The 27,816-nt window shown below is 35.5% G+C and overlaps 1 protein-coding gene across 1 annotated transcript in view; it reads right to left on the bottom strand.

Annotated features, from left to right (window-relative positions):
• The window catches only part of SLIT2 (slit guidance ligand 2), a 250,364-nt gene that overhangs the window by 10,408 nt on the left and 212,140 nt on the right, over positions 1–27,816 (bottom strand). The window contains exons 26-33 of the mRNA XM_062575387.1: positions 24,098–24,222; positions 23,862–23,959; positions 22,328–22,467; positions 10,113–10,206; positions 8,204–8,341; positions 7,868–8,108; positions 7,495–7,625; positions 2,734–2,888 (exon numbers count right to left, since the gene is read on the bottom strand). Of these exons, the coding sequence (XP_062431371.1) occupies positions 2,734–2,888; positions 7,495–7,625; positions 7,868–8,108; positions 8,204–8,341; positions 10,113–10,206; positions 22,328–22,467; positions 23,862–23,959; positions 24,098–24,222 (1,122 nt within the window). The remainder of the gene's footprint in view (positions 1–2,733; positions 2,889–7,494; positions 7,626–7,867; positions 8,109–8,203; positions 8,342–10,112; positions 10,207–22,327; positions 22,468–23,861; positions 23,960–24,097; positions 24,223–27,816) is intronic.

The following is a 27,816-nucleotide window of genomic DNA, read 5'->3' as shown; positions in this document are numbered from 1 at the left end:
TGTATAAATTGATTAAATCACTTTTTGTAAAAATAAAATTAAATTACTCCTTCCCAACCAACCCCCAAAATTATGACCGAAGAATAACTTTGTCAAAAGAGAGAGAGAGAGAGAGAGAGAGAGAGAACCATACAAGAGCTTGCTGTCAAAACTGAATTTCATTCATTCTGCCAGCTGAGGTGATGCTTACCATAAATGCCATTTTAACAGGAAGGTGAGAAGTGTAAGTGTAAGCTACATGATGATATAGGTGTCAAACTCCAAACTCAGACTTTGGCAAAGATAGAAATACTGCATAAAATTCTAGTGAGAATTTGAGTTCTTAACTGATGGAAATGTGTGATCAAATTCTCTAAAAATTCTAGCTGAGCAATAAAAAACTGAATGACTTTCAAAAATGGGTAAGATAAAGATATGAGAGTGAAATTAAATTTTCTCAAGTACTTTAAAGACAATAAATCAACAAAAAATAGAAACCCAACAGAAAAGCTGAGGAACTAAATACGTCTCCTGTGTTTTAGTTTATCTTAGGTTTCTAATAGTAGTTTTCATTTGGTTGTGGACCAAAATTTTCTATGGAGGCTGAAAACATTTTCTGATTAGAGCCTGGACACAAAGAAGTTAAATAGAGGGAACCCAGGGCCTTCCCTAAAGCATATACTCTCTAATGAGAAAGATTCTTGATCTTTGGAATCAAGCCAAGGAAGGAAAAGATCCTTTCAAAAAATTATTTCTTCTGCTACCTCAAGATGATGAAGACAGAGATCTGTAAAGTGTAGAAGGAAGGAAAAGACCCGTAAGTCACAACTCAACAAGAACTAGCACTGTGCAAAATACATGCTTATACTTGGTTTGGACTCATTTCCTTAAGAGATGCCTCCACCGACAGAGAGATCATTCTCGACTAATCTCAGTATTGAAGAATTGACCTCAGCAGTCACTAAATGGCAAATTGATGTTGGTAACATGAGTAAGCCAGCACACAGTGTCTTATTAGAATCTAGGACCATCTTTTCTTCCAAAATATGACATATGAAACTATGTTAACAACACTGCAAAAATGATACACATGAAAAAAAAATAGAGATGTGCTTCCACAATACAATCCCAGAATAATCCTCCTTTGAAGATTCGTAATATAAAACAGCTTTAAAGGCAGCTTTTATATATATATATATATATATATATATATATATATATATAATGATAACTTTAATTCTTTCCTCTGCTGGTATGGAGAATGATGACTAATGCTGAATTCTATCTTGTACTTCTTTCTGTCTTAGGTGGACAGAACCAATGACCAAGTCTGAAAAGATTCGACCAAAAAGCTGATGGGTTTCAAGGGAAGAATGGGAACTTTCAGAGGCAAACATCAAATTACCTCTCATTACTTGCAACTGAGGCACTCATTACAGTGACTTTAGAGCAGAAAGATTATCTGATTGAATCAAAAAAGCTTCTCATTGTCTTTTTCATTACAGATAAATTGAAGCAAACACCCAGAGCTTAGAAAAATGAGGACAAATAGCACCTTTGCTAGATAGAACAGGCATCTCATGAATATACTATGGTAGCATACCTTTTTGTAAGGAGAAAAGATGCTCAAGTCTAAAAGTTTACTCTCAAACACAAAAGAGTAGGTTAGAATCAAGACTAACAATCAGGACTATTCAAGATCACTGAAATGAAAAGTACAAAAAAGTATGTATTCTTTTTATAGAGAGAATAGATTAAAAGGATACTTCTTATAGGTCTTAACCTTGGACAGGAAGGGCTAAAGTTGAATGGAGTAGAAGTTTAAGACTGATAGAAGACTGGCACTATTTAAAAGCCATGTTGAAGTATTCATCGCTAAGGTCTGACGACTGCTATAAAGGACAGTAAGAAGGCACAAAGCAGTGGCTGAATTTTCTCTTTTATCTGTTCATAGCAGGTAATGCAGGGCCACCGAAAGTTCGGTAAAGAATGCTGATTGAAAGAATGGGCTTGCACCTCTCACTCTACAGAACAAGCAGGGCAAATGATCAAAATTGCTTCATATAATTTACCTCCACAAAATCATCTATTACCAGCTTTACTGAAACAAGCAATTTCTTCTTCTCAAAAAGCAAGCACTCTGCCAACCCCCACAAAAACCCAATCCTCTGCCACATACTGTGAGGCAAGTAATTTAACCCTCCAGTTTGCTTCTTACCAAATGCCACAACTCCTACCATCCATAAGGAATAAGACCTCCAGAGAGAAATTATACTTCGGGGCTTGCTATAATTATCCGCAGATACACATACAGTGAAACAGAAATGTAAAACATTACCAAAACACAGTGCCAGCATTCCACGTTCCCTGCCAGGCATTACTAAATCTTCAGGTAGCTAACTATTGGGTAACTCCTGTAAATGCACTTCTTCAGCATAATAAAGTTATATAACAGCAGAAAGTTACAGAATTTTACAGTGGGAATCACATATTCCTACTGATAAAAAAGCAACAGCTACACTTTACGAGGACATGCTCAATTTTTTAACTAAATCCCAAGTATAAGTGTTGTTTTTATTATTATTTATTCCCTACTATTTGTTAAAATTGAAACTATTGAGACTATCTGCTGAAATTGTATCTTAAGGCATTATCTCAATGAATAGGTCTCTTACCATGTGTTTTTTACCAGTGTGTATTACCAGAGTAAATTAGCTATGATGCTGTTAGTAAGAAATAGTAAAAGTCTCTTACCTCCTACATACAGTGGAGAGTCAAAATTCAGAGTGGACTGCTTGGACAAGTTGGTAATTATCTTGGGGCTCCCTCCATCAATAGACAAGGACAGAATCTGGTCCATGGCTAGCAGCTCCACAATGTGGAAATTGCCATCATTAATAGTCTCCACACTGCAAAATAAATGTTAATATTAATTTTAAACAGTTGATGCTCTGTTTAGAGTGTTTTTTATCTTCTTTCCTTTTAAATAGTATACAGTTTCAAAACAGAACTTCTCTTGGAGTGCAGTTTCCTGAAAATTAGGTTTTAAGTAAAGGCATTCATGCATGCTTAAAAGCTAATGTAGTGTAACAACCCTTCAATAACACTCTATTAATAACATGTATTTTAATTATTCATAGCCTTTTGTCATTCAAAGTTATTCCTGTCGCGACCAAATCGTGAATTACATAAACGTAGCTTCGCTGCTATTCTAAACATTTACTAGGCAGAATGCCAAATGCAAAAAAGAGTTTGGAGTTCCTACACAACAACAACATTTTAAAATCTTATTATTCAAAATCTTATTTGTGTGTGCGTTGCGTGCGTGCGTGCGTGTATCCTAGATGTGGCACAGTATTCAGTTTACCTATCTTGCAAGTCCCGAGCTGACTTCAGTGATGTATAAACCTATTTCATGGAATTTGAGACTGCATCTAATTGTAGACCTGCCAAAGTCACATCATTGGTTCGGACTGCTCCACTTATGCTAGCACTAAAGTAATTTCTTATGTTTACCATGCATGGTTATTTGTGTATTCAGCTTTTGGATAATACAGAGATTACTGCCTTCTTCTTTTTTTTTTTTTTTTTTCTCCTTTGCGTAAATATACCATTTCCTTTTGCTGACTAGCAGGACACGAACCCACTGGTGAAAGAACACCTAACAGGCCTTGTGTAGACAAGGCCTGCTTCAAATGTGGCGCTTACGTTGTGCAAGCACAAACCCCCTCAAGCACATTACCAAGCTCCAGAAATGTTCATCTGTGCTTACCAGCCTCAGTATCTACGTGACAAATGTAGATATTTAAGTTTAGGATAATTCTGCAATTGAGCACAGTTTAAGTACATCACAGAAGGAAGGATATTATTACTCAGTTCAATGAGGGAAGATATCACTGTTGTTTACACTACTTCCAGCCGTTCCTCACTGGGGAATGACAAGCTGAAGGTACAGCTGCTGTAGTCCAGAGGCCGCTAGGACCAGGTTCGATAGCCGCTTCCATAAAAACATCTGTTTAATTCAGGCCACCATCAATTAAGTTAGCTTAAACTTTGCCAGAAGTTATTTAAACTAACCACTTGTATGATGATGCTATCCTGAGATGGACTGGAAACAGTCATTCAGCCAGTTAGTTCTTCTCATTATGAAAGCAGTATAGTTGAGAGGGATTAGCTTCCTAAACCTCACAGTAAAAAAAACCCAAATTACCTAAAAACATGTTGGCAATGTTTTAATCAAGCTTTTTGTTTTTCTCCTGGAAATGATCAGAAGCACTCGCATCGTCATTTACAGCGGTGATACATTAAGGAGCTTCTTAGTTATTTACTCTTAGCTCTGTGTGGACGGGCTGAGCTTGCTATCAGTAAAAGGTCTGCAGGCAGCATGCATGCTCTGTATCAACTCAGTTCTACATGAAAGCGCAAAGACAGAGCCATGTAGACAGTGGCAGAATAAACACTTTTGGGGAGCAGGCGGCAAGGGGACGTCCACAACCCACATGGGGAAAGGAAAAGGCCAGAGTTCACCATTCCTAAAGAGCAAAGTCTACTCAAGGTATTAAGAGCTTTGTCTACTATTTCAAGCACCGGGATTAATTTATTTAGCACATTGTGATGATTCCAGGAACAAAGTTGTGCCAGGAAATAAAAATTAATATGACTTCTTAACTTAAGTAAACATGGCATCCTGATATAATGCTCTTGCTCCAAGGAAACTGATGTAATTTTTACAACTTATCAGCCTTTCACACAATAGTATTTAAAAGGATGAGAGCAACATAGAACACACATTTTTATAGCAAGAGGTCATTCCAGGGATGTATAAAACATAATGTGTGACGGGAATGTGTCTCTGTTAAGAGTGATTATTAAAAGCTTCTAGTTTAAACTGCTTTACTGGTAAAAATTTACTGCAGAAAGAGGAGTCCTCCTAGGCAAGGGTGGTTTAAATTATAGGGGAAATAAACACAAAGTATATCTGTGCAACATTTCCTGCCAATGCACTTCTATTACTTCTAGCCCATTTCCCATTGGAGAATTAAGAGCTGAATGCACAGATCTTAATGAAAGCTGCAAGAAAAAAAATGATTTAAAACTTCTGGAACTCTGTAAAAGAATAAGGCCTTGGGAAGAAACATTCCTGTATTTCTAATAAATACATAATGAAAACTAGTTTAGAGTGTTTTTTGTGTAAAAAAACATGTAATATTTAAAGCTGGATGTCCAGACAGAACAAAACTCAAGTGGATCAACTTTCCCAAATAACCATCTCCAAAAAATTGACTTTCTTCATTGGTCTTGGCAGTGCCATCATCTCATCTCTTTACTTAGACTGATGGAGGAGAGCTTTTGGGACGACGGTTTCCGCAGTCAGCTCCCATGGGCAAAGCAGTTCTCCTTCACTCTACCAGCTAGACTGTTGTTATTTCTCCATATTTATCCTCATGATTAAATCATCTGTTCATAACTTTGTTTTGCTGCTACTGCAGCCACCTCTGCAAGTTTTACAGCTCCTATTTCACTGCTTTTCAACATATCATTCCTTGACCATCATTTATATGACAAAACTTCTACTTGACTCTCTCTGATGGCTGGTTTTTGATTCTGGCCTCTGTTCCAAGCATCTCATCTCTGCTCAGTGGGTTATGACTTATTTTCTTCTTTTTACTATCCTAGTCATGAATCTTCATTTCCTTAATGAAATCTGCCAATCTTTTCATAAGCTGCTCACAGTATTTTTATTTTCTTTCCACCTTTCTCACTATAAGCAACTTCCCATCTGCGTGTGCAAACTATTTACTCTGCTATCAAATCATCCCTTAAACTCACTGTTCTTAAACTTTTTTAAGTGCTAAAATGCTATTATTGTCTTCTTCTCTCACTGCTACAACATAATATATCCTTACCTGGAAAATTAAAACAGACAAGTGTGAATTGTATTACTGAGTAATACTGGCAAATATATGGAATAGATAGAAAATAAATACATATTTTGAATGGGAAGATGTGCTTGCAATAGATTAAACATGAGATAAAACAACTTAAAAATTTCAAATGGTCTTGATTCTTATTGCTTCCTATTTCCTAAAACATTTATACTTCCCAAAACAAAAATCATGCAAAAATAATTCAAATCTAAACAGGATAACTTAATATAAACTTTCTTTTTAGCACTATCCAAGATATAAAATAATACTGTTATTTTGAACAAGTCATTGAAAAAAGTGAATGTTTCATCCAATTTTATACTTGTGTTGAATACCTTACCCTCCTATAAACTCAAATATTATTTTTTGTAAATGTAAAATTATACAATTAAAATATTTCCACACATTAAAACATTTCATGAAATTGTAAACAAATTGGTATAAAATACATATTGCATCCAAAACCAGAAACAATTTTAAGATGCTTATTGCAAAAGGCTATGTTTTTACTAAACAACTTTATATTGTATTTTAAAGGAACAATTGTTTTTCTGTGGAATGCTTTTAATAATCTACTAAAACTGCTGTTCCCTTGGTATTATTACCTAATGACGTTTAGCACTGTTTCCCCGCTACATAAATTTAAGCTTTTGATTTTTTTTATTCCTGCCTGAGTGCAATCATTTCTAAAAATCTTTTATTTTAAGTAAAATGTCTCTTACGGAATACAGAACAGTGTCAACTGCTACAATCTTCATCAAGTAAATACACGCTAGATACAGCTTCATAACACTAAAGGTGTAAAATTCAAGGATAATTCTTCTAATATTCCCTTTAACTCCTGAAAGTAATTTGAGGCAACAATTGAGGCAAACAGATCAAGAACAAGAAGTGACGCCTGTTGTCTTTTTGCTCACTCTTGCATTATCTGTTTGAGAAGAGTGCCATCAAGACCTCCGTGGAAATTCAGGTGTTTTTAAGGTAGTAAGTTTTCAGAGAATTAGAGAAATCTGGCTTTGAAAAACTGGAAAATTTTGTTCTAAAAGCAGATGTGGATTCTGTCTCTTAATGACTTTGGAAGAAAAAATCTCTTTTCCAAAGTTAGCGCTTTTTCTCAGAATTTTTGGTTTTCTCCTCAGAATCCCAGGAAGGGAAAAATCCCACTTTTTATGACTGCCTAGCACAGAAGAGAAGAGAAACTGTCAATTCATTTTTGCTTATGCAGTGAAGTTCTGCACTATGCACTAGTCTGCAGCTAGGAAATTATTTGACAGTAACACTCAGGAAAAAAAAAGTAACACTTCCACGTGTGAGTTCTAGTAGAGCACAAATGTATAAATTCTCTGCTGAAAGCTATCTCTCAGTCAGTTTTAATTCAGCAAATAATACAGCATCTTTCCAACATTTTTGCATGTTATTTTCCAAGCAAAATCATGTTTTTTGGCAGTATAATTTAATTATGAAATGTCTGACACTACATTGCATTTGCGTATCTTTTCTTTAACTATCTATTGAAAAAATGTGACTTTGTTACATGGAATTAATACATATTTTGTTTCTGGTAGAAATTTGTTTTCTCTGGGTTCACCTGTAAATAGCAGAGGCTGGATAAGATCCTGTGTCGTAACTGACCCTCACTCTACCACGGTACAGCTCTACTGCTATATGATCCTTATCGCCTTTGTACAACAGGATCCCACTGTCTTCATCTGTGGCAATCTAGTTAAAAAAAACAAAAAAGAAAAAGAAACACTTAGAAAGTAACTAAAAATAAATATTAAATTAAAATGCTGTATTAAGTGAATCTCTGAATTTACTTATATATTTATTACTTCACTATAGAATTATTGTAAAGATTGTAAAGCTCTTAAAGTGAGCCACTGATAACCTTGGCTGCTTTTCCACACTATGCAGAGACACTTACATGTTTTTGCAAATCAGATTCTGCAATACAATTTTACCTGCAGAGTGATGTTGGTTTGAGGGCGTATCTTAGCTGAAGGGATTTGTAGATAGGATTCCTTGTTCACAAAGTTTATACTGACCAGCTTTTCACACTTCTCACCCTGGTAGCCCGATAAACACTGACATCTTGGTTCACTCTCTTTTATGATACACTGGGCTCCATTCTGACATTCATAATTATCACAAGGACTGGTGCGAGGTAGAACCATTGGTGGTGAAAACTCACAAAACAGGCCACTAGATACAAACAGAAAAATTAGCATTTCCAAGAAAACTGTGACTTTAACATAAGGAAGCCATATGTGTTTGTGTTATCTTCAGGTCTTTCTCACCTGTATCCTTCTGGGCAAACACACGTATATCCATTAACTGCATCGGTGCACTGTGCTCCATTTTTACATTTGTTGTCCTGGCAGTCATCGAAGTCGATATCACAGTGCTCACCTACATATCCAGGTGTGCAGTCACATCTATGAAAGAGGAAAGCAAGTGAAATAGCACCATGCCTTATTTCCATACAGCATGCTTTTGAGAAAGTTAAGGAACTCCTGAATTGTTCAAAATGCAAGGAAAAAAATCTCTTCTAATATAGTTAAATTTAGAGATTGTAACACAATGCATTACTGGGACTGTGTGTGTGAAGACTGCATGTAGCTTAATCATGTTATTATATGGAGAATCTACAATTGTAATGAATACAGGTTTGCTATTTACACATGCTTCCTCATTATCTGACATTATATCAAATATTTGTGGTTTAAATCTAGAAAGCCCTCATGAATCATTTTGACAGCTTTTCTTGGAATTTATGAGTAATGTAACACTAAAAATAAGCAATATACTCAGTTGTTGAAACCCAGACAAATAATCCACTGGAGGATATTTTCTTTGTAATTTACCGAACAACTGTGAACTGACCAACAGTTCATTTATAAAATACAGAGGTTAAACATACGTTTTTTTGCCTTAAATTTCAACCATCAAGATTCACTACAAATAGTTTCATGTTTATGAGCTATTCTGCAAATGAACAGAAGTCTCAAAACAAATCCTCTATCCCTCTGCCCGTCAAAAGAGAAAGGACTGCACTGTGTATCCTCAAACTAGGATGTAAAGCTGTTTGTCTTTCCGTGCAACCCTGACTGTTAATACTAGTGGCATTTCTGCAAGGAATTCTCATATATCAGACTGAGTGAACGCTCAGAACTCCGTGAAAAATGGAAGATTACAAATCCATGTATTCATCTATGATATGATTTCTTTTTCTTTTTTAGGGTGTATGCAATTGATTTCATTAAACCTTGTGATTCCTTCCTTGGTTCTGTCTCCTTTAATATCTAAAACTTGTTCAAAAGTACCAAGAGTGATTTTAAATAGTTGCAAAACTTTAAATTATATGAATAAGAAAAGGGAAAAGGAGTATAACGTGCACTGTTAAAAAGTCGACTAAGAGAGATACATGCTTGAAGTTACTGTATGTTTTATTTTATGATTTAAAATCTCAAAAAGTAACATGGTAGATTTTTGAACTAAGCAGTAAAGTATGAGATGCTAAACAAGTTTTACTGAAGTGACTTGAAGAAAATATGCATAATGCACAACAATTTCAATCCGTTAAGTCTGAAATGAGTTTCATTTAAAAACTATCAATCAGCTGCATGTTCATTTGAATGTTACATATATTGAGTATTTTTTGTCACATTTTTAAAAAACTTTCAAATTTAGAAGTAGTAGGAATGATAATAGATAACCTAGGTGTGCCACAAAAGAATTTTGTGTAATATTGTGTAATTAAAGGTCAGTTGTCCTGGGGATGAATGTCTTCATTTCATATCTTCTAATGTGCCTTACTAATAATCTCTCTTGCAATTACTCCTCAGAAACAGTAAAATAATCCCACTTCAATTAAATATACTTATTTTCCTACAGTCCAAATTACCAAAAGTACATTGTATAGACCGACACAGAGACTAAACTCTCTACTTTTCTTAGCTCCCATTTAAAAGTCAACTGGAATTGGAACTGAAAAGGATCTGTTAATTCAGTAAGAAATGTTTAAGCAATAACGTAGATCTACGTGAAAATAAGCAGGCCTATTCTGCCAAGATATTTGGTAATGACTGAAATTATTATTTTGAAAGTAGAACTGATTTTCTACCAAAACAAAAGCAAGTGAACTGGAGCAGGATAAAGAAATAGAAATTTAGACACGGTTGGTCTGTGACAATATTTTGGACTTACTTGTATCCTTTGGGTGTCAAGATACACTTTGAGTCATGCTGGCAAAGATTCAGGTCCTGAGCACAGAAATCTAGTTTCTCCTCACAGAGCTCACCTGAAATGCAACGAACATTGTTAGCTTAGTTTCAATACCACCGTGACCTGTTAATAGTTGTTTCTGTTTTAGAAGTAATTGGTATGACTTTAACTGTTAATGCTAAAAATCCATACTTCATTATGTAATAATAAATATGACTGTTTTAGTTTTTGTTGGTATCTCCTTTATAAAACAAAATTTCCTCAGTTCAGTCAGCCAAGTATCCATGGATATAGGTGACAATTTTGCAGTAAAATATTTTTTAGTTTAAATTATATATTTAGCTGTGCTGTACAGCAAAACAGTAGTGCTTGAATCTCTTTTCAGCAGAACAAACAAGGTATCAATATGCTTTTTGCTTAATTATATATAAAGATGTTACACCCAGAAACATTCAGATTTGTATTAGAACTAACTATTCTAATTACCTGAAAAAAGTGGTGTTAATATCACTGAGTATCAATATAATTCCCATTATCCAACAATGAAAACTTACTTTCTGAGTCTTTAAATAAGACACACTAGTCTTGCATTTGTTAATTTACCATAATTACTACAAACTGCTTTGTGAAAAGGAAAAAAAAAAATCAATGTCAAATGCTTATACTTCCCTTCTCCTGGGAGCTTAACAGTAGCTATAATTCCCAACACGGGCTGTATAATCCATAAAATATTTTAAAACGATTAAAATACAATTTCACTGCATTTTATCAAAAGTAAACACTAATATGTGCATAAAAAAAATCAGCTAATGTCTTGTTCCCCAACTCACTAAGCAGAAGATACCACGAACAGCGCTGTCTCAAAGCGCACCAGCAGTTTGAGAGAGGGGCACGCTGATTCCAGCATTCGCGTGAAGAACCTGTGTACGACCCACAGGTGTAGAGCGCGCGTGCGCTGAACTCGGGGACTCACAGGTCTGGGGGCCCTGAGCCCGTGGCGGGAGCAGGGTTGTCCCTTCTCAGCTGTCCGGCGAGCACAGCGGGCAGGGGGAACAGGAGAGAACTACCGCCGTGCTCCGAAAGGAAGGACACGTGGAGCGTGGCAGCTGCCCGCGCTGCTCCGGCGGGATTTGCCTCCAGAGAAACAGTATTTGGGATCCCTCAGTTTTCCTCATCCGAGTGAGTGCCACGGTGGCCTGCAGTAACTGAGGATATCTCCTGGAATACCAAGGAGTTTCTGGAGAGGGCACATACACCTGGGCGCACGTGAACAGCTTCTTGAGCTGCTCGTGTTATTATGCCGTTAATACAAGCAATAAACTATCTGACAGTCTGCACTGCTCGTTGTCATGTTCTCCGAGTGCCTAGCACCACGCAGCACCTGCCCTCTTGCTCAGATGGGTTTTAACATTACAGAAATACCAATAATAATAAGCTGAAAACAAATGTATACTGTTAGAAAGTCTGTGCTTCTCTCTTTTTTTTCCGATTAAGTTGACAGGTTCAACAGAGCCTCCTGAGAAAGCTGCCATTTCCACAGCAAGTGTGCTTAAGTACCAGCATGTAAGACTTTGTATCACGAATACTAACACTGACTTCTCAGCACTTGAGATGTTATTTCCAGATCTACCTTTTAGGACATGTAGAACCTGTTTCAAATGACAGACAAATAAAATTTAAGAGCTAAACAGCAGTCTGCATTAACAGCAAAAAGAAAAAAAAAATAGGCAAAACTGAACCAAAGCTACAGATGGTTGCACTGCATAAAACACGTCTGAAACATATACCTTAGGATGAAAACGCATGAGCCCTCCACATCTTCATGCACGACAAGGGAAGCTGGAAAGCGGCTAGACAAGTGCTTTGCAGCCTTCCAGTAGAAAACTCAGATCAAAAGACTCAGACTGGTTCTAAACAAAGATTTAAAAACAGTGCAGTTTCCCTACAGAATCAAAAAATCTTTGAGTTAACACAAGACGATGGCTGTCGAGCACAGGCTAGTCCTCAGAAAAACTGAGGGTAATAATGTGATTTAGTCAATATATTTAAGAAACCAAACAAAGATCAAATGTGGCACACTAAGATGACTAATACAAAGGATTTTAATTCTAACCTCAAAGCTTCTTCAAACTGTCTGTAGACCTATTAGTCCGGAAATGTCCAACTGTTATGATTGGGTCATTGCACAAAGAATCCTGAAATACCAGAGATTCTTAGCATCCCAGAATATACCAAACCAAAAGCAGATCCCTTTCTCTTTTGAAAGAGTTTTGTTTGAACAAACACATGCATAAGAGGAATTAATTCTTCACATAGCGTTTGGTCAATTTGCAAATTTGCTGTAATGGCTGTAGGTCATTAAAAGGCCAGTAACACGTAAAAGATTTTTATGTGTGTATATACATATACACACACACAAAAAGTATCTATATACATGCCTCTGTGTGCGTGTATCTCTCTGTGTGTCTGTGACTCTCATACATGAGAACAGAGAATTCAGATTTTCAGGATCATGCAGTAGAAACAGCAAAAATCACTTTTAAAAAAACCTAGTTTATATGCATTCTTATTGAGTAAAAATGTGCGTGTGTGTGTGTGTGCACACGCATGCATCTATATCTTATTTCGAAGTATATTTTGTATTAAACTATTTGCAGAGCTGAAAAATATATGACCTCTCCCAACCCAACTACAAGTAACAAAAATAGGGCTGTACAGAATGGCGGTAACACTTGGACTCCTCTAAATATTCCCAAGATTATCAGTTCTAACAGTGTATTGAGACTTGCAGAGAAAGATATATTGAGCCTATCCTTCAAGCATGGTTGGAAGTTTTTTTTTCTCTCTACAGGTTACATTTACAGTAACAGTTCAGTGGAAAATCCCTTAAATCCCTAGAAAAGACAAATTAGCACTGGCCTAATAGGACGAAACAATTTCACCATTGCTTTTGGCTTTATGGAACCGGCAGTGATTTTGCTACAGTACAGAAATTGGGCCATGGCTTAGATTACTATTGACAGTGACCTCAGAAATTTCAACTCCAAACATGCTGAACAGCTTTATGGAGCAGTGTCTAAGCCTGTGCAGCTTTCCTTCTCATCTAGATTCTTACAAAATACATCAATATGAAGACATGAAAATACTCTTAGTCGGAGTACCCTGCCTTTTAGTCATGTGTTGATGGCCCTAATACCTTCTGAACACCACTGAGTGCTCAGCCAACTCACGAAAAGCTCAAGGAGTTTTCAAAAGTCTTAATTCCCAGCTCCCAGTTAGAGCTGGGCATCCTGCACACAGGCCGAGAGTCACACTGGAAGTTTGAGGTTGAAACAGGCTGACTGCTTTGAAAAATGTCCATTTCAAGCCATAAGATAAGATGCCCCACTACCAGGCTGACTGCTGCTAAATAGTTTGCAAACACCATCAGCTCTTGCTGAAGTTATGACCGCACTATGATCTGAATACTAGAAACTTTCCAGTTTGCACAGTACAAAGATGCAGTGACTGAAACAGAAGAGAAACTAAAATTCAAGAAACCAAACCTCGTCTTCAAAGGACAGGACTTATGTGCTGAGTAAGACAGCATAAAAGGAAGGAAAGTATCCCCTTGTATTTGCAAAGTGTACATACTGTGGAATGAATCAGAACTATATCATTGCAGGAAGCATACAGCTAGTAGCCTAGGGAAGGAAACAGGAATCAAGGAAAGGACACAGTAAACACTATAGTCCATGCCATTAAATAAGAATGTAAAAACGCCTACGAACAAAGTCAATTTTTACAGAAGGTACAAGCTCTTTCATTATAAAAAGTAGAATTCATGACAGACTTGCTCACAGGATAAGCAAAAAGAAAAACAAGAAAAAAACTAGGATCGAATCTGAAAAATGTAAATCAGATATTGAATTTCTGAGTGAAAAAATACGTAATAGAAGAACAAATCAAAATAACCCAAACGTGCGTTCTTGATTTGTTTCATTAACGTATTTATATCCTGAGTGGAGCCTTCCCATAAGCAAAATAACTGTTTAGGAAAAAGCTTATAGAAAAGTAAGTAAAATTACATGACATAGAATCTTAGACACTGAAGAATAGCTTCCTACTACAGCAGCATCTCCTTTAGCACACTGAATAACCAATGCATTATTCAGAATTTAACCAAGACAAGGTGAAGAGGAAAGAAATTGTTGAAATGAAAAGATAGTCAGCTCCTGGTTTTACTGAAAGGTAATGTTAGAGAACTACCTAATCTGGAAAATATAACGCAATGTTTTTAAAACCATACTTCAGAAAAAAGGAAAAGTGAATGTAAAGCAAACATCTCAATTCAAGGAAGCTTGACAGCAATGTTGTGTATGTACATTCATCTACTAACATTATATCTGAGGCTTCTGTAAGCGCTTGGCTAAGAATTACATTTTCAAAGACTGGAAGATTTCTGTACGTAGAAAAATAGGCAACAGACTAGTTTATTTAAAAATAAGCAGTGGATAAGTTTCAGAAATCCTACTAGAAGCTTTCAATGTTTAAATAGAAATAGCAATAATTCTTTTCATGAGATATCTTGCCTAATCTGTGCAGCGTCATTTCTGGCAAGGAGTATGACCTAGATCAGTGAGACTCTGCATGGTCAGTGCAGCCCGAATGAACAGATCATTCCACGGTCAAGACCGAAACATTTACAGCTATACAGAGAGACTTAAAACTCTCTATAGAGAGTCTTTAGACTTGAAACTCAAGCAGCCAGATAACACTGTTACATACAGATGATGAACTCTGTGCAATCTTTGATTACCTAGTCGATCAGAGTTATAAACTCAAAGGCCAGGTGGTGGTTCACTCTTACGATTTGATGAGATTATAAATCGCAGAAAATCTTAACTCTGGATTAGCCAATATATACATATACAAGACAGGGAGCACAACAAATAACAAGGAATAATGTAATGAGATGAAAAAGGATGTACATCACTGTTACTTTAAATAAGTGAGCAATAAATTAAAAATACAGTTAAATAAGGAAACATAAGCCAGTATACTACTGAAGGAAGGGAAGAGCTTTAACACAGACAGGCTGGGAATTCTGAATAGAACAGCATATAGATAATTAATTGACCAAGAAAATACAGGCAGGTTTACTACAGAGACAACCTTAAAATCACCAGTGTTATTAGCACAAAGCTGAGTATGATATTAGAATGAAAACTGAGGACAAAATTCAAAAGAAAGGTCAGTTTTAATTGTCGTAACCAGGTTTTTACTGGAAGACTTAGCCCTTGTTCCAAAAGAAAGATATCAAATATATATTGCAGATGTACTGGTAATTACTAAAATAGCTGCATTTTATTTGTGTACATATTTGTCTATTCCAGCTTCACAGCTTGGCTGCCATATACTGTAAGTCAAATTCTGCAATATTTATGTTTTATCAAATGGGTATTACTAATTGAATCTGTGACTGGGAGTCACTGTTTAATTACTTTTGACTCGAATAGCCAGTAGACTGTAGGAAAATGTTAATGCTATTTATCAATGTATAAACAGAAAAGTGCTGCGTTTGTAAGAAGTCTTCAGTTTGATGAATGGCAGACAACATAGGTAAATTATCTAAAGTGCTGAACCCATGGTTCAGAAAAGGAAAATGAAAGTATACTATATTATGGATAAAGTTGCTTAAAATAATTAAAAAAAAAAGTTCACAGTCACAGCAGGACTCATAATCCAGAACATGAAAATTCTGTTGGAATTAATTTTAAAAGCAAGTTCTGGACCTGTTTCATTGTTGGACTGTTCCAGTCTTTCACGATTACCTAACTCTGTTCAGCTACGTCTCATCCTTGTGGATCTCAGTGCAAGAGGGAGACTTATTTATTTCGTTATTTAGCATAGCTAGTCGTTTTACATATGCAGTTTGGCAACAAGAGAAATAGTGACTTTAGGCAGGTAAGCTGTGAAGCTTTAAGACAATTTAGGGAAACAAAAGGATGGATTCATGGTCCAGAATCCCTAATGCAGTGACCAAACTGAAGTAGTAAGTGACTAAGCTTGCCAAGGATATCATGCATATTCCCTCTTCAGCATTTGTGAAAATGCAACACAAGTGCTTTAATACTGAAATACAGAACAGAACAGTCATTTAAGTATATTGATAACACGAAATTGAAAATTTTCCTATGAGAGATGAAAACCAAGAATAGCACAACCATCTTTTTTCACCCTAATCAAATTGTAACATTTATCTGTAATTCTTACAAGACTGAGGATAATGATGATATAATAAAATAATTAGACATATTTATCAAGTCTGACATGGTATGATTTGCATTAGATTACTTGCACACTTAAATTTTAGGTAGGTACTTACTGGATTACCAAGTGAATTGAAAGTATTAGCAGCTCAACTCCTTTACTGAGGTAGCAAGAACGCCATGTAACAAAGTTGTGAAACATATAAAAATAAAACATATGTCTATATTTAGGGCTCCCCTAAACTGAGAAGATTACTTAAAATTATCCTTCTTTTTCTACTACTGTCAGAATTCTGAAGATCTCTGAAACAATAAAATTGATCTATCCTACAAGTAACTTATAGACCATTAATAACTTTCATGTTCAGCTAGAAAAGTAATGTAAGTTTATATCACATACACATCTGCTTAATTTTGGTTCTGTACTTAGTTCACATCCTCTGGGTCTTTTATAATTTGCTTGTGAGGAATATTTTCTTGATAAAATCAGTAATTTTAATATGTTATGATTCACCTTTGTTTCATACATTTCCAATGACTATAACTGTTTATGATTCATTCCGGTTTGACCTTTACTCAAATTTGAAACAGATACTTAAACTACCAGCAAGCATAATTACACAATGGTAACAGCCATTTCAACTTGAAATAAGCACTTGAATCTCTTCATGGCAGCATCCTCAGTTTACTTCCCATTTGAAAAGCTATTTTTCATGGGTATAGAAAATAAATCTTTTTTAATTTACAAGAGAAAATTCTAAAGATTTATAATTTAAACTAGTAGAAATCAGTGAGACCAGGCAGGTAATAGTGCTTTTGACAACTGTAAAGCCAAATTTTATCCATGAAACACAGATGTCAATCTATTAATCACTGTAATCTGCTTGGTTTGTTTAGTATTAAAAGCAAGACCAACTAAGAACAAAACTTTTATGTTTATTTACATTGATGTTGCATTTTTTTAATCGATCTTAGGACAAGCACTGTTATGTTACTACTGGGGTAGTAATAAAACAATATAAAAAATATTACAACTTAGGAAGCAATAATGAGAAAGAAAAACGGAGGGTTTGCTGTCCAAAGAAACAATAATAAAATGCAACTACAGTAACCCGTCCAAATGGAATGCAGCTTTAAGCATGTAACACTTGTGGTCTGAACCACTTTCTGGAAATGTCTCCTTCTATCAGTTACAGAGGAAAATAAAGCTCTGAATTTAAGTGATATGAACGATGTCTAAATTAATCAACATGGATAGTACAATTGCATCCTTGACCAATATGGTGTTTCATGGATAAAGAAAATAACTTTTTTATACTTGTGAGATATATTTTTTTATACACTGTACAATATATTTACTCAGTTAACTTAATGGCAAATACAATACAAGATATTGAGACTCATTTCCTTTCCAAACTAAACATCAAACTCTATAAATATGGCATCATTATGTTAGCTCTGAGATAGCAAAACAGATTTCTCCTCCAGAAAGTGAAAGGATAAAAATCAAAAGACTATACGCTTCTGTGTAGTAAGATTGGTGGTAGTTAGACAGAAATTGAAAAAAAAAATCGCACTGATCAACAATATCTAAAGTTAAGGTCAAATCCCTCCACCATTACTTTTCTTGTACCATAAGCTCAGCTTAACATGGTTATTTTCGGCACTTTAGATATCTGTATCTATATATTGCCATTTTATATTCCAGCATAATTTCTAGTACCATTATCTAACTAAGAAATTAAAGCAATAGAGTGTTATAAATTAGAATACATAGGAACGGAGCCAAGGTATGTCTGAAACACAGTGAGAATAAGGACTTCAGAAGACCATTATGTAAGACTTTTTGTTTGTCCTATCAGTGGTTATATACATTTTTAATACAGCTAAAAAAAAGACAATGAAGACAGCATTAAAGTACTGTGAAAAGTGATGTGTATTTTCAATGACATTCATTTTATACGTATTCATAGCAAGAACCAAGTGCCTGATTTTAGGATTTACAGTGAGCTTTCTACATGATATCTATATACAATTTATTCGATCATTTTTAAGAACTGAAATCCATGCACCTTTAAGGAAAGGAAAGTGAGAAACCAAAGTAAGTGAAAATAGGCTTAAAAGACAACTGACCTTTTTCCACTTCATTCAGATTAGCAGCTTGCAGTGACAAAGACAGAAGAGACAAGAGACTTTTTACATCGTAATACAACAGCATAGCACATTAAGCTAATGCACAACTATAGCAGCAGAGAGGTTGACATAGCAAAATGAAGCAAGCTTCAGAGTATCACCTACAGCAGAGCAAAACAAACAGAAAAGGTAAGAAGTATATGTCGCTGCTGGCATAAGAAAGGCTTTACTTTTGGATCTGTTAGATCTGTGATCTAATGACCGATGGTAATGAGCAAAAGAAATGATCTCTGTAATCTATAGGATGTACACATAATGGCCTGACATTTACTGGACTGCGATTAAAATAAAGGAGATGGTAATGTCAAGAGAATAGCAAGGTTAAAGAGTGCAGGACATAGTGAGGTATTTCAAATGTTTTGTTTCTCAAGGTTTCATCAGACACTCTGAATGTCCACTGATCCCATACGCTTACTGTTGGTTTCACAGTCAAGGTCTGCGACCTTAAGAAAGCTCACGGTATAGTGCACATACCATTCCTTCTCTTCCTGATTATAAATGGAGAGGTAATCACAAAACTTAACTGAATCAGAGAAAACGGGACTTCTGCTTCTTAAGCAGTAATATAAGCCAAAAGGCTTTTTATTTGTTTGTTTTTAAATCAACATTACTTACTTGAGAAAAGTGTCATTTTTCTAGGGACTGTTAGAAAAGGCAAAATGTGACGGCTTGATTTAGCCCTATAATATTCTTACAGCATTTTTTTTTATTTTTATATTTTCAGATGTAGTTTGAGATTCCAGCAAGTGCCCTACACATAAATAAAACTTTAAAGAAGAATGCTTTACATTTCATATCAGCAGGTTCCAACCAACTTCTTCCTTATCTTGAGCTTCTAAAATGCAGAGCCTATTTGCAGACCATCATTCATCCAGAAAAATATTCTGGGCTGGTACATTTCTACATTCAGCAGATATGTGCCGTGACATCTTGAAACCAGACAATTCGAAGTATTGCCAACAGACTTAAAAGCAAACAGGACAAGCCTGTGGTGATATTTTCCTGGTATGTACACCATCCCAGCCTCCAGCAACTGACAGCTCAGGGACTTTCTTAGCCAGAGACAGTATCTTTGTTTTTAAAAATGTTTTTACCTACTGTATATACACTCAGTTTTCCTGATGATTAACTTATTTTTGCTTAGCTAGTACAGGAATTCACTAAGTGAAAAATACCTTTCATTAAAAAAAAATAGCAATAGGTTTATCTCATTTTAACCTCTTACAACACATACTGAAATCCAGAGGTTTAAGAGGTTCCTCATGGAAATCAGCTGATCTGTACTAGACTGGGATTCAGTTACTCGTCTTTCAAAATCAGGTTATAGGGCACAGAAAAGTTTCCTAGAAATAATTTGATAACTCAAACGCAGTTGAGGCAACTGTAAGATTATCTTATATTCTGAACACTACCATTTCTAGATCCTGAGGCATCCAGATTACTGGTACTCTAAGTCTACAACACTGAAGGTTATTTAATTATTATACAAGATCAAGGATGGAGGGATGCGAAGACCTCTGGACTAGCTTGATGTTTTATATTCTCCCCTACATTTAATCTCAAGACTGGCCTTAAATCTCACTACTGTGCCCTGTCTTCAGACGAAAGACAGCTAGTCTGCTGTGGAATTCTGTACTGTAGCCCACAGAATCAAAATCCTGAACTTTTCCTACAACTTATGCCTCAACTTACCTATGAGTTGAGGCTCTGGGGTCAAATGTTTTGAAAAATCTGTGCGTATTTGTTTATAGTGAGGCACAGAAAAAATCTTGATGAGATTTTAAAATTTTTTCATTTTTTCTTGGAAAAAAAGAATACTTAAAATTACTGACTGCAAATAGATCATTTTGATTAATTTAGAGCTGCTGAGAAGATTCTCATCTACTCACATGACCTATTGAATTCAATATTGATTATGAGTAGGCACTGCATCTATGAAAGCAAATATTTTTCCTTTTTAATGTAGTTTGCAAACAGAAAAACTTGCCTAGTGAAATCATAGCATTTTCCTTTGGGAATTATGCACAAACTACTCAACAACAAAAGCAGAATCTTCAAAGAAATGTAGCTGGCATCTCCTTAGTTACCCATCCAACTAAAAATATACTTTTTAGTATTTTGACTGAAAAAACACAACTGCAATACAAACATTATAATAAAAATGCTCTTCTTTTTGTTCTAATCAGATACATAGACAGAGAAATGCTACAATTACTGTTTCAACTGAACATGTAAAATATAAATTTCAATTACAAAGCTACCAAAATGCAACAGATGCACATAATATTTTTAGACAAGTACATATAAATAATCCTCTGTGTCCGCTCTAAGGGATATTTAATACGAAACAATTATTCCCATAGGATATTATGAATATAGCAAACTATAGACTGTAACAGTCTAAATGTAAAATGAGAAATGTGAAAAACTAGGAAACAGACAATACACGCAAAAGACTGTAAAGCTGCTGAGGAGGAACGCGTGTGCAAATGAATTATCTACTATTTAGTACATATATGAAACCTGTTAGCATAAAACCTCTAACCTGGAAAACTGGACTGAAATGACTTTGGGTTGCTTTCTTCCAGCCTACCTAGTAGGGTATCTGATCACATTTTTAAAGGATACATCAACTGATCCCAGGGGCTGAAGCTTCACTCAGATACAGTTGAAATGTTAATTAATTGTGGATGTGGTCCTAGCTGTTATTTGTTCCTAAGACTTGAACTGTCAATTGTTGTATCTGGCAACAGGGTATCTTGCCTAAAAGAATATTGTTTATTTTTCCAGATATGGACCATCCAATTATTCTTAAATATCTTATTTTGGCTACTTTTAACCTGTACTGCTTTAGTTACCGTCCCTTGTTTTGTATGGGGACTCTCTTCCAAACATCACTCAGCAAAGGTACTGGATGAATACATATATTGTATTTTTAAATGGTATTTCTTATATCTGTGTGCTAAGATCTTCGCTCACTGTGGGTTTCCCAAGATTTAAATATTGACTTTAAATTTGAACATCCTAAATCATTTGCATGTATGTTGGAGGTAATACCCTGGTTTAGCTGTGTTTTTGAATAAGTGAAATTACCTGACAGTTCACCTCCTCCCAAGGCTTCCTGAACGCAAATTTAATGCTCCCTGAGGACAGCGAAAACCTCACCTGACAGGGGCAATAGGACGGATTATAGCAAAGATATAGGATGGCTGGGGAGAATTAATTCCTGGGCTTCGGCCTGGCCTCCAGCTGACAGAAATGAACAATCCCACGCGCTCTAGCAATACCTTCTTCATGCGTGCTAGAGCAGAAGCCATCACGCTCTACGTTAATGTCTCTAGCGGAGGGTGGGACACCACCCAGGAACGCCGTATCCAGCTCCCTCCCAGCAGAGAAGAATCCCTCCCTGCTCCGTTAGTAAACTGAAGAATACAGGATAAAAGTAAAATACTTAATTTCCAGATTCCTACAGCTGCGAGGTCTCCTCATTGGGCTTTCAGGATTAGCTAAGCCTCCTCCACGGTAGAGGACATGTTTTGAAAGATTTTTTTAAAATAACAAAATGCTGTAGTTTCAAAATTAACACAGGAGTCGATGAACGAGCATTAAGGAGTCACATAACAGGAACATGGCGGGAAATCTGGCTTCAAGTCAGTTACAGAAGTACCACTAACTCACCTACAAACTGAAAAACATTACTGTTGTTTTACCAGGAATATTCTTAATTACCTGTACTTTCTCTTATACTCCTACCTGTATATTCCGGCGGACAAAGGCAAGTATAGTTATTAATCCCATCCACACAAGTAGAATTGTTTTCACAGTCATTGTCTTCACAGTCATCAACATTAACTTCACAGTTTTCACCTTCAAACCCATCTGCACAAGTGCACCTGTAATACAGAAAATAAAACTGACTACAAAGACATTTTAGCTAGGGAGACTGGACCAAAAGTTGTGTAATTAATAGGTACATTGATTAGCAATCACTCTCCCATTATGCAAACGGCTAATATGTTGTAAAAATACATATGAATATTACCGAAATAGTTTTATCTTTAAAAAACAAAACAAAAGAGAACAGGTGTCTAAGTTCGTGCTTTAATTCTTCATTAAAGGAGCTGGTTGAAACGCAGGCCACTTTTATGAGATTAGATTATATTTCTTATGGAAATTGATCATAGAAATATTTTTCAAAGTTAAGTACAGGCAAAAGACTTTGTGGGATCAAGGATCAGTATGTAAGACTATATTATTCTTTTATTCAGCTAAAATATATCATTTCCATATAGATGTATTAATAGATATAGCAAAATCTAAATAAATAAAAGCAATAACTTTTTTCATATATGCTTACACAGTACACACACATCAAAAAAGACAATGAATGTAAAATCCCACTCAGATATGATCATGCATGTATTTCATGTAATTTGCAGTAACTATAATTTCTGCAGCTTTGCTTTTCAAAAGACTGCTGTGCTTTTCAAAGTATGTAGTGCTTAAACAAATAAATGAAAAAAGCCAAATTCTGTGACTGTGACTATGCCATTTTAAATTCCAGAGGCATGATATTAAGATGTATACACTTAATTTTTAATATAAAAATCTATTTAATTCTTGGGTAGAATTTGGATTAAAAAATAAGAATAATGTCTTAATGAATTGCAGAATAGTGAATTGTTTCTTTTTGAAGTGTCATTTCTAACAAGCTTGAGGTGTAGATTATTAAATGCCTAATAATTTCACATAAAAGTGCTAAAGAACTTTATTTCATAATTCATGAAGTACATCTGGAGTAATTGTACTGTGTGATTAAATAACTCAAGATTAAAAATGCTCACAGCATGTTTATCTGCTGCCACAGTGAGTTTGAGATGAATCATTAATTTTCTGTTTCACTGGGATTTACATTTTATCATTTACATGCTATCTGTCGAAGTAATACACATGACAATAGATGAATTGTGAGATTTTTCCAGCAGGGACCTAGCTAGCTATTAATTAGCATAATGGAGTCAATATTATGTTGTCTCGACCTGATATGCCTCAAGTAATCACAATCGTTTATTGTTGTTTTTAACAGTTTCAAAGCTGTAGAGGCTTTCCAAGGACGGTGACATTTCCTGAAAACTTCAGGAGCACTGCAAGGCTGCCGTGATGGCACGCTTACCAGCAAACCTGGAGTCTTATAAGCCTCTGGAATCCAAAGATTAACACTCAAGGTATTGAAACACGTAACACTCAACAGTTTCCTCTTCTGTTATTACAAATAAAAACAACCTACCAGAAACCATCTTTTTCTCCTTCTTTTAAATGACAAGTTCCACCATGGAGGCAAGGGTTACTAATGCAGGCATGAATGGGAATATCACAGTCTTGACCCTATGCACAGAACAACATCGTCAATTATGAAAATGTAGGCACTAATGGAAGTGAGCCAAATAAAATGTCTTACAAGGGTTGTTAAGAAGCAAAAGCTCACACTTCAGTAAGCTTTTTTCCTCCTCATTCAGTTCCTACCTTGAAACCGTAAGGGCAAGTACATCTGTAAAAGTCAACTGGATCATTGTTGCAGGTTCCATCATTTTTACATGGATTTGATAAGCAAGGGTTACACTTGGCAAGAATATTAACATCCACAGGCCCTTAAAAATACAAATTTGATAGTCAGAAACAAACAGCTGCTAATTTACACTTGACAGGATGCATCTGCCATATTGTCTAAATTGTAAAATATATTTATTCTTTAGTTATTGTGGCATTTGTTGTAAGAAATGAATGCTGGACTGCCCTTAATTCTTTTGACACGACCAAATAAAACTTAGGTTTGGGTTTTGGTTTTAATTATCACCTTTAACAAGCAAAGAGAATCCTCAAAGTGATGCCACGCACCAGCGCGTAAGCGAGGGCTGCCCGGCGCGCCTGCGCTCGCGTTGCTCACGTTAGCGGCAAGGAGGGTTCGCTCACGCCTTTGTCCGAGCGACTGTAACAGCAGGATTTAGAGAAGAACACTGGCACAACCTGAAGCTTCACAGGACAAGCTGCTGCCAGCTTCGGCCTAAATAAACCTTACTCCCAGTGTATAAAAAATTAATAAATATCTATTTATTTATTTTCTGATATTTTACAATTTAAAGGCAGCTTTTATCGGGTGAATTCTCAAGAATCGTCACTTGTTAGGGTTTCTTTTTTTGTCAAATGACTGAAGAAATCGCTTGCTATTCCTTAAAAAAAATACAAATCACCCGCTCTTAAATAATAATTCATTTTTATAGATCTCTGTGAAAGACAAAAATTCACTACTGTGAGAAAAAAAAAAGCACTGCAAAGACAATCACCTATTAAGAAACTGAACGTACATTCTGTACCATCTCCTGCCACATTGCCTGATGACATTATCCTCTCTGGCTTGCTTTCAGCTTTCGTGTATGAAAACACACCATTACTTATAAATTTTAAGTACCTAGTACCACTACTTGTTAATTTTAAGGAACAACCAGCAACTTCTTCAGTACCTTGACAGAAAAGCAAACTCCTCAGGCTTCCTAGTGAAACTGCCTAATCACTCCCTAACACTTTTTCTCCAAAATGAGCCAAGCAAAGTTTTTCAAGCTTACAGGACTCATTTTTCTTGAGATATGCTGTTTCATACATTTTTTTTTAAAACCTAAATAGGTATACAGTAGCAATGTTGCCAGATTTTTCTTTTGATCTGCAGTTGCTGATATCTTTCTGTGTCACAGCTTGCAAGCAATTGTAAAGAGATAAACAGAGCAATCTGTGATAAGATGCTTATTGCCAAAGTCACAATCTATATGGATCATTGACTATTCTTGTACTTCATTACTTTATTTTGAAGGGGAAATCTATACCTAATTAAAGTTCCTGTAGCAGTAGCAAACAACAGAGGTAGGCAAGTTGAAACAAATACCATAGAATTAACATCTGGAAAATCCTGACTGTGTACTCTAGACTATTGCTGATTACTGCTAGACTATGTCAAGAGGTTCTGGGAAGCAAATATGGAGCAAGAGAGAGTATACTTTAAAAAAAATCTTAAATTACAACACTGTGCTGTAGCCTGGAGCACTATGCTTTCTTGACTCAATTGTTTCCAAAATATTAATGATTTTACATGTATTTAAAGAAACAAATGGAATAACTAAGGTTATTTTCCTAAATGGATTAGCAATCTGCATTTCACTTCTAAAACTGAGCTAGAAAATAGGGGAAGAAAGTACTAAAAAGGCATTAAACAACACTACGTCTGATTTTGTGTTTATTTGCATTCATGTTATTTCAAAATATATATGAAGTTATTATATTAATATTTTCAATATTTCGATTCATTGTTTTTCAGCTACAGTACTGAAACACAGAAATGCTTCAGATATTTTTACTAATCTCTAAAGGAAAACCAGTTCGGGAACTTATTCTTGCTTGTACTATATTGTTGCTTCCCTATTTCTGCATGCAAGCATTAGGAGACCTGCATATGAAAAAAATCATGTTCAAAATTTATTATTTATTTTTTCACATCATAGGCTTATACATCCTTAAATAAACCCTAAATAAAAAAATTCTACCATTAAAATAAAAAAACTCTATTATTTTGTAAACAGTAAAAAAATGCATTTTTATTTACAAATACATATACACTCACAAGCGTAAACCTAGTACACTAATATCTACTGTTTCTAAAGAAAAAAAGAATAATATGAACCTCTTAAGACTAGCTCCCAAAGAAACCCATTACAAGAAAAACTTTAAACTCTGACTTGTTATGAGCCAGGAACTCCCACAATATCGATGATATGACCTCAAAACCAGTATCTACGCTAGCTGTATATGTATAAGAGCATATACGTATACAGAGCTGCTACTGAAATCACTGATTATAGTACAACACAGTGGCAGCAATCATTGCAGATGGTTAATCTCCAACTCTAGAAATCAGGCTTTTAGAATAACAAAACTGTTCATACAATTATTCTCAGCAACGAACAACAAAGAATCAGCTGTAAATTCATCCAAGAAGGGGAAAACGAACAGTAAGCATGCGTGTCTCGGGAAGAAGTCAGCTGGAGGTGCACAAAGGGAAGGTCAGAAGGTCTGTTCTCAACCAGAAGCATCCACTCCGGATCTACCCACAGCCTTACCTGGTACCAGAAAACCACAAGGCCCTGGGATCTCTAGAAGCAGGGCATGGTTTGTAAAGGGGTGAAAGTAAAAGAGTAAGAGTCTGTTAGAGGCCACATATGAAAGGAAAAAACCCACAAACCTAGAAAACAACTGAAGGAAGAAAATACTAAGGGATGATTTCTATGGCTTAAATTCATATGCTTCCAGTGGTTCTCTGCAACTGAGGTGAGACTTCATTTTAAAATGCTCATTTTCACATGGAACTATTCATTATGTAAGTCAAATTCAAGCATGTTTCACTTTGAATTCAATCCAGAGATACTAGTAAGAGGGAATTACACATTATTCTTTTCCTGTAATTATATACACAATAGCATATCATCAATGGACTGTACAGATCCAAAAATAATCCCCTCACACATAATTTAAAATCTTGGTTCTAGTAGGAATATAGCATCTTCCTAATTCCTATTTAGTAGTTCATTTTTAAGCAGAAGGTAAAATTACTTATCTTTGAGTAACAGAGACATAATGTCTTACAGGGCCATCATGTCACTGAAAAGCTGGTGAGTGGCAATCTGTAATTATGAGCATCTTCACAGAAGGACAGTGGCAGGAAAATTATTTTTGCTCAAAGGTATCCATAATGCCAGATCTCCACTCTTGGAAGTGAAACAAATACAGTTCTTACCTTGCATAATAATATAAATTAAATATAAAAGGATATTTTCCGAAGGGCAAGAGGGAGTAAGATACGCTATCTGGATTGTCTGACGGTAACGTTAAAAATGACTGCAGGAAGGGGTGACGTGACATAGTTTTTTAAACTGATAAGAGCTGGAAAATAACTAAACAGGACCTCCATGTCTCTGGAAATCTTCTTCCACTCATACCCTATAACAATGGGTAGGAAAAGTGAATCTGCAAGAACGAGGTGCTTGTAAATAAAATGACCGTATTGGCCAAAAACATCTCCTATCTAAAAGTAGACTAGGTGACTCTTGCAAACAGATAAGTGTCATATGTAATGAACACTGATACGACCTCAGAGGTCTATAATTGTAAAATTACAACAAGAATTTGGAGGGAAAGACAAC

The sequence above is a fragment of the Rhea pennata genome, chromosome 4 (genome assembly GCF_028389875.1).
Source record: "Rhea pennata isolate bPtePen1 chromosome 4, bPtePen1.pri, whole genome shotgun sequence".
NCBI classification, from domain to species: domain Eukaryota; kingdom Metazoa; phylum Chordata; class Aves; order Rheiformes; family Rheidae; genus Rhea; species Rhea pennata.
This window is presented reverse-complemented; position numbering and strand designations above follow the sequence as displayed.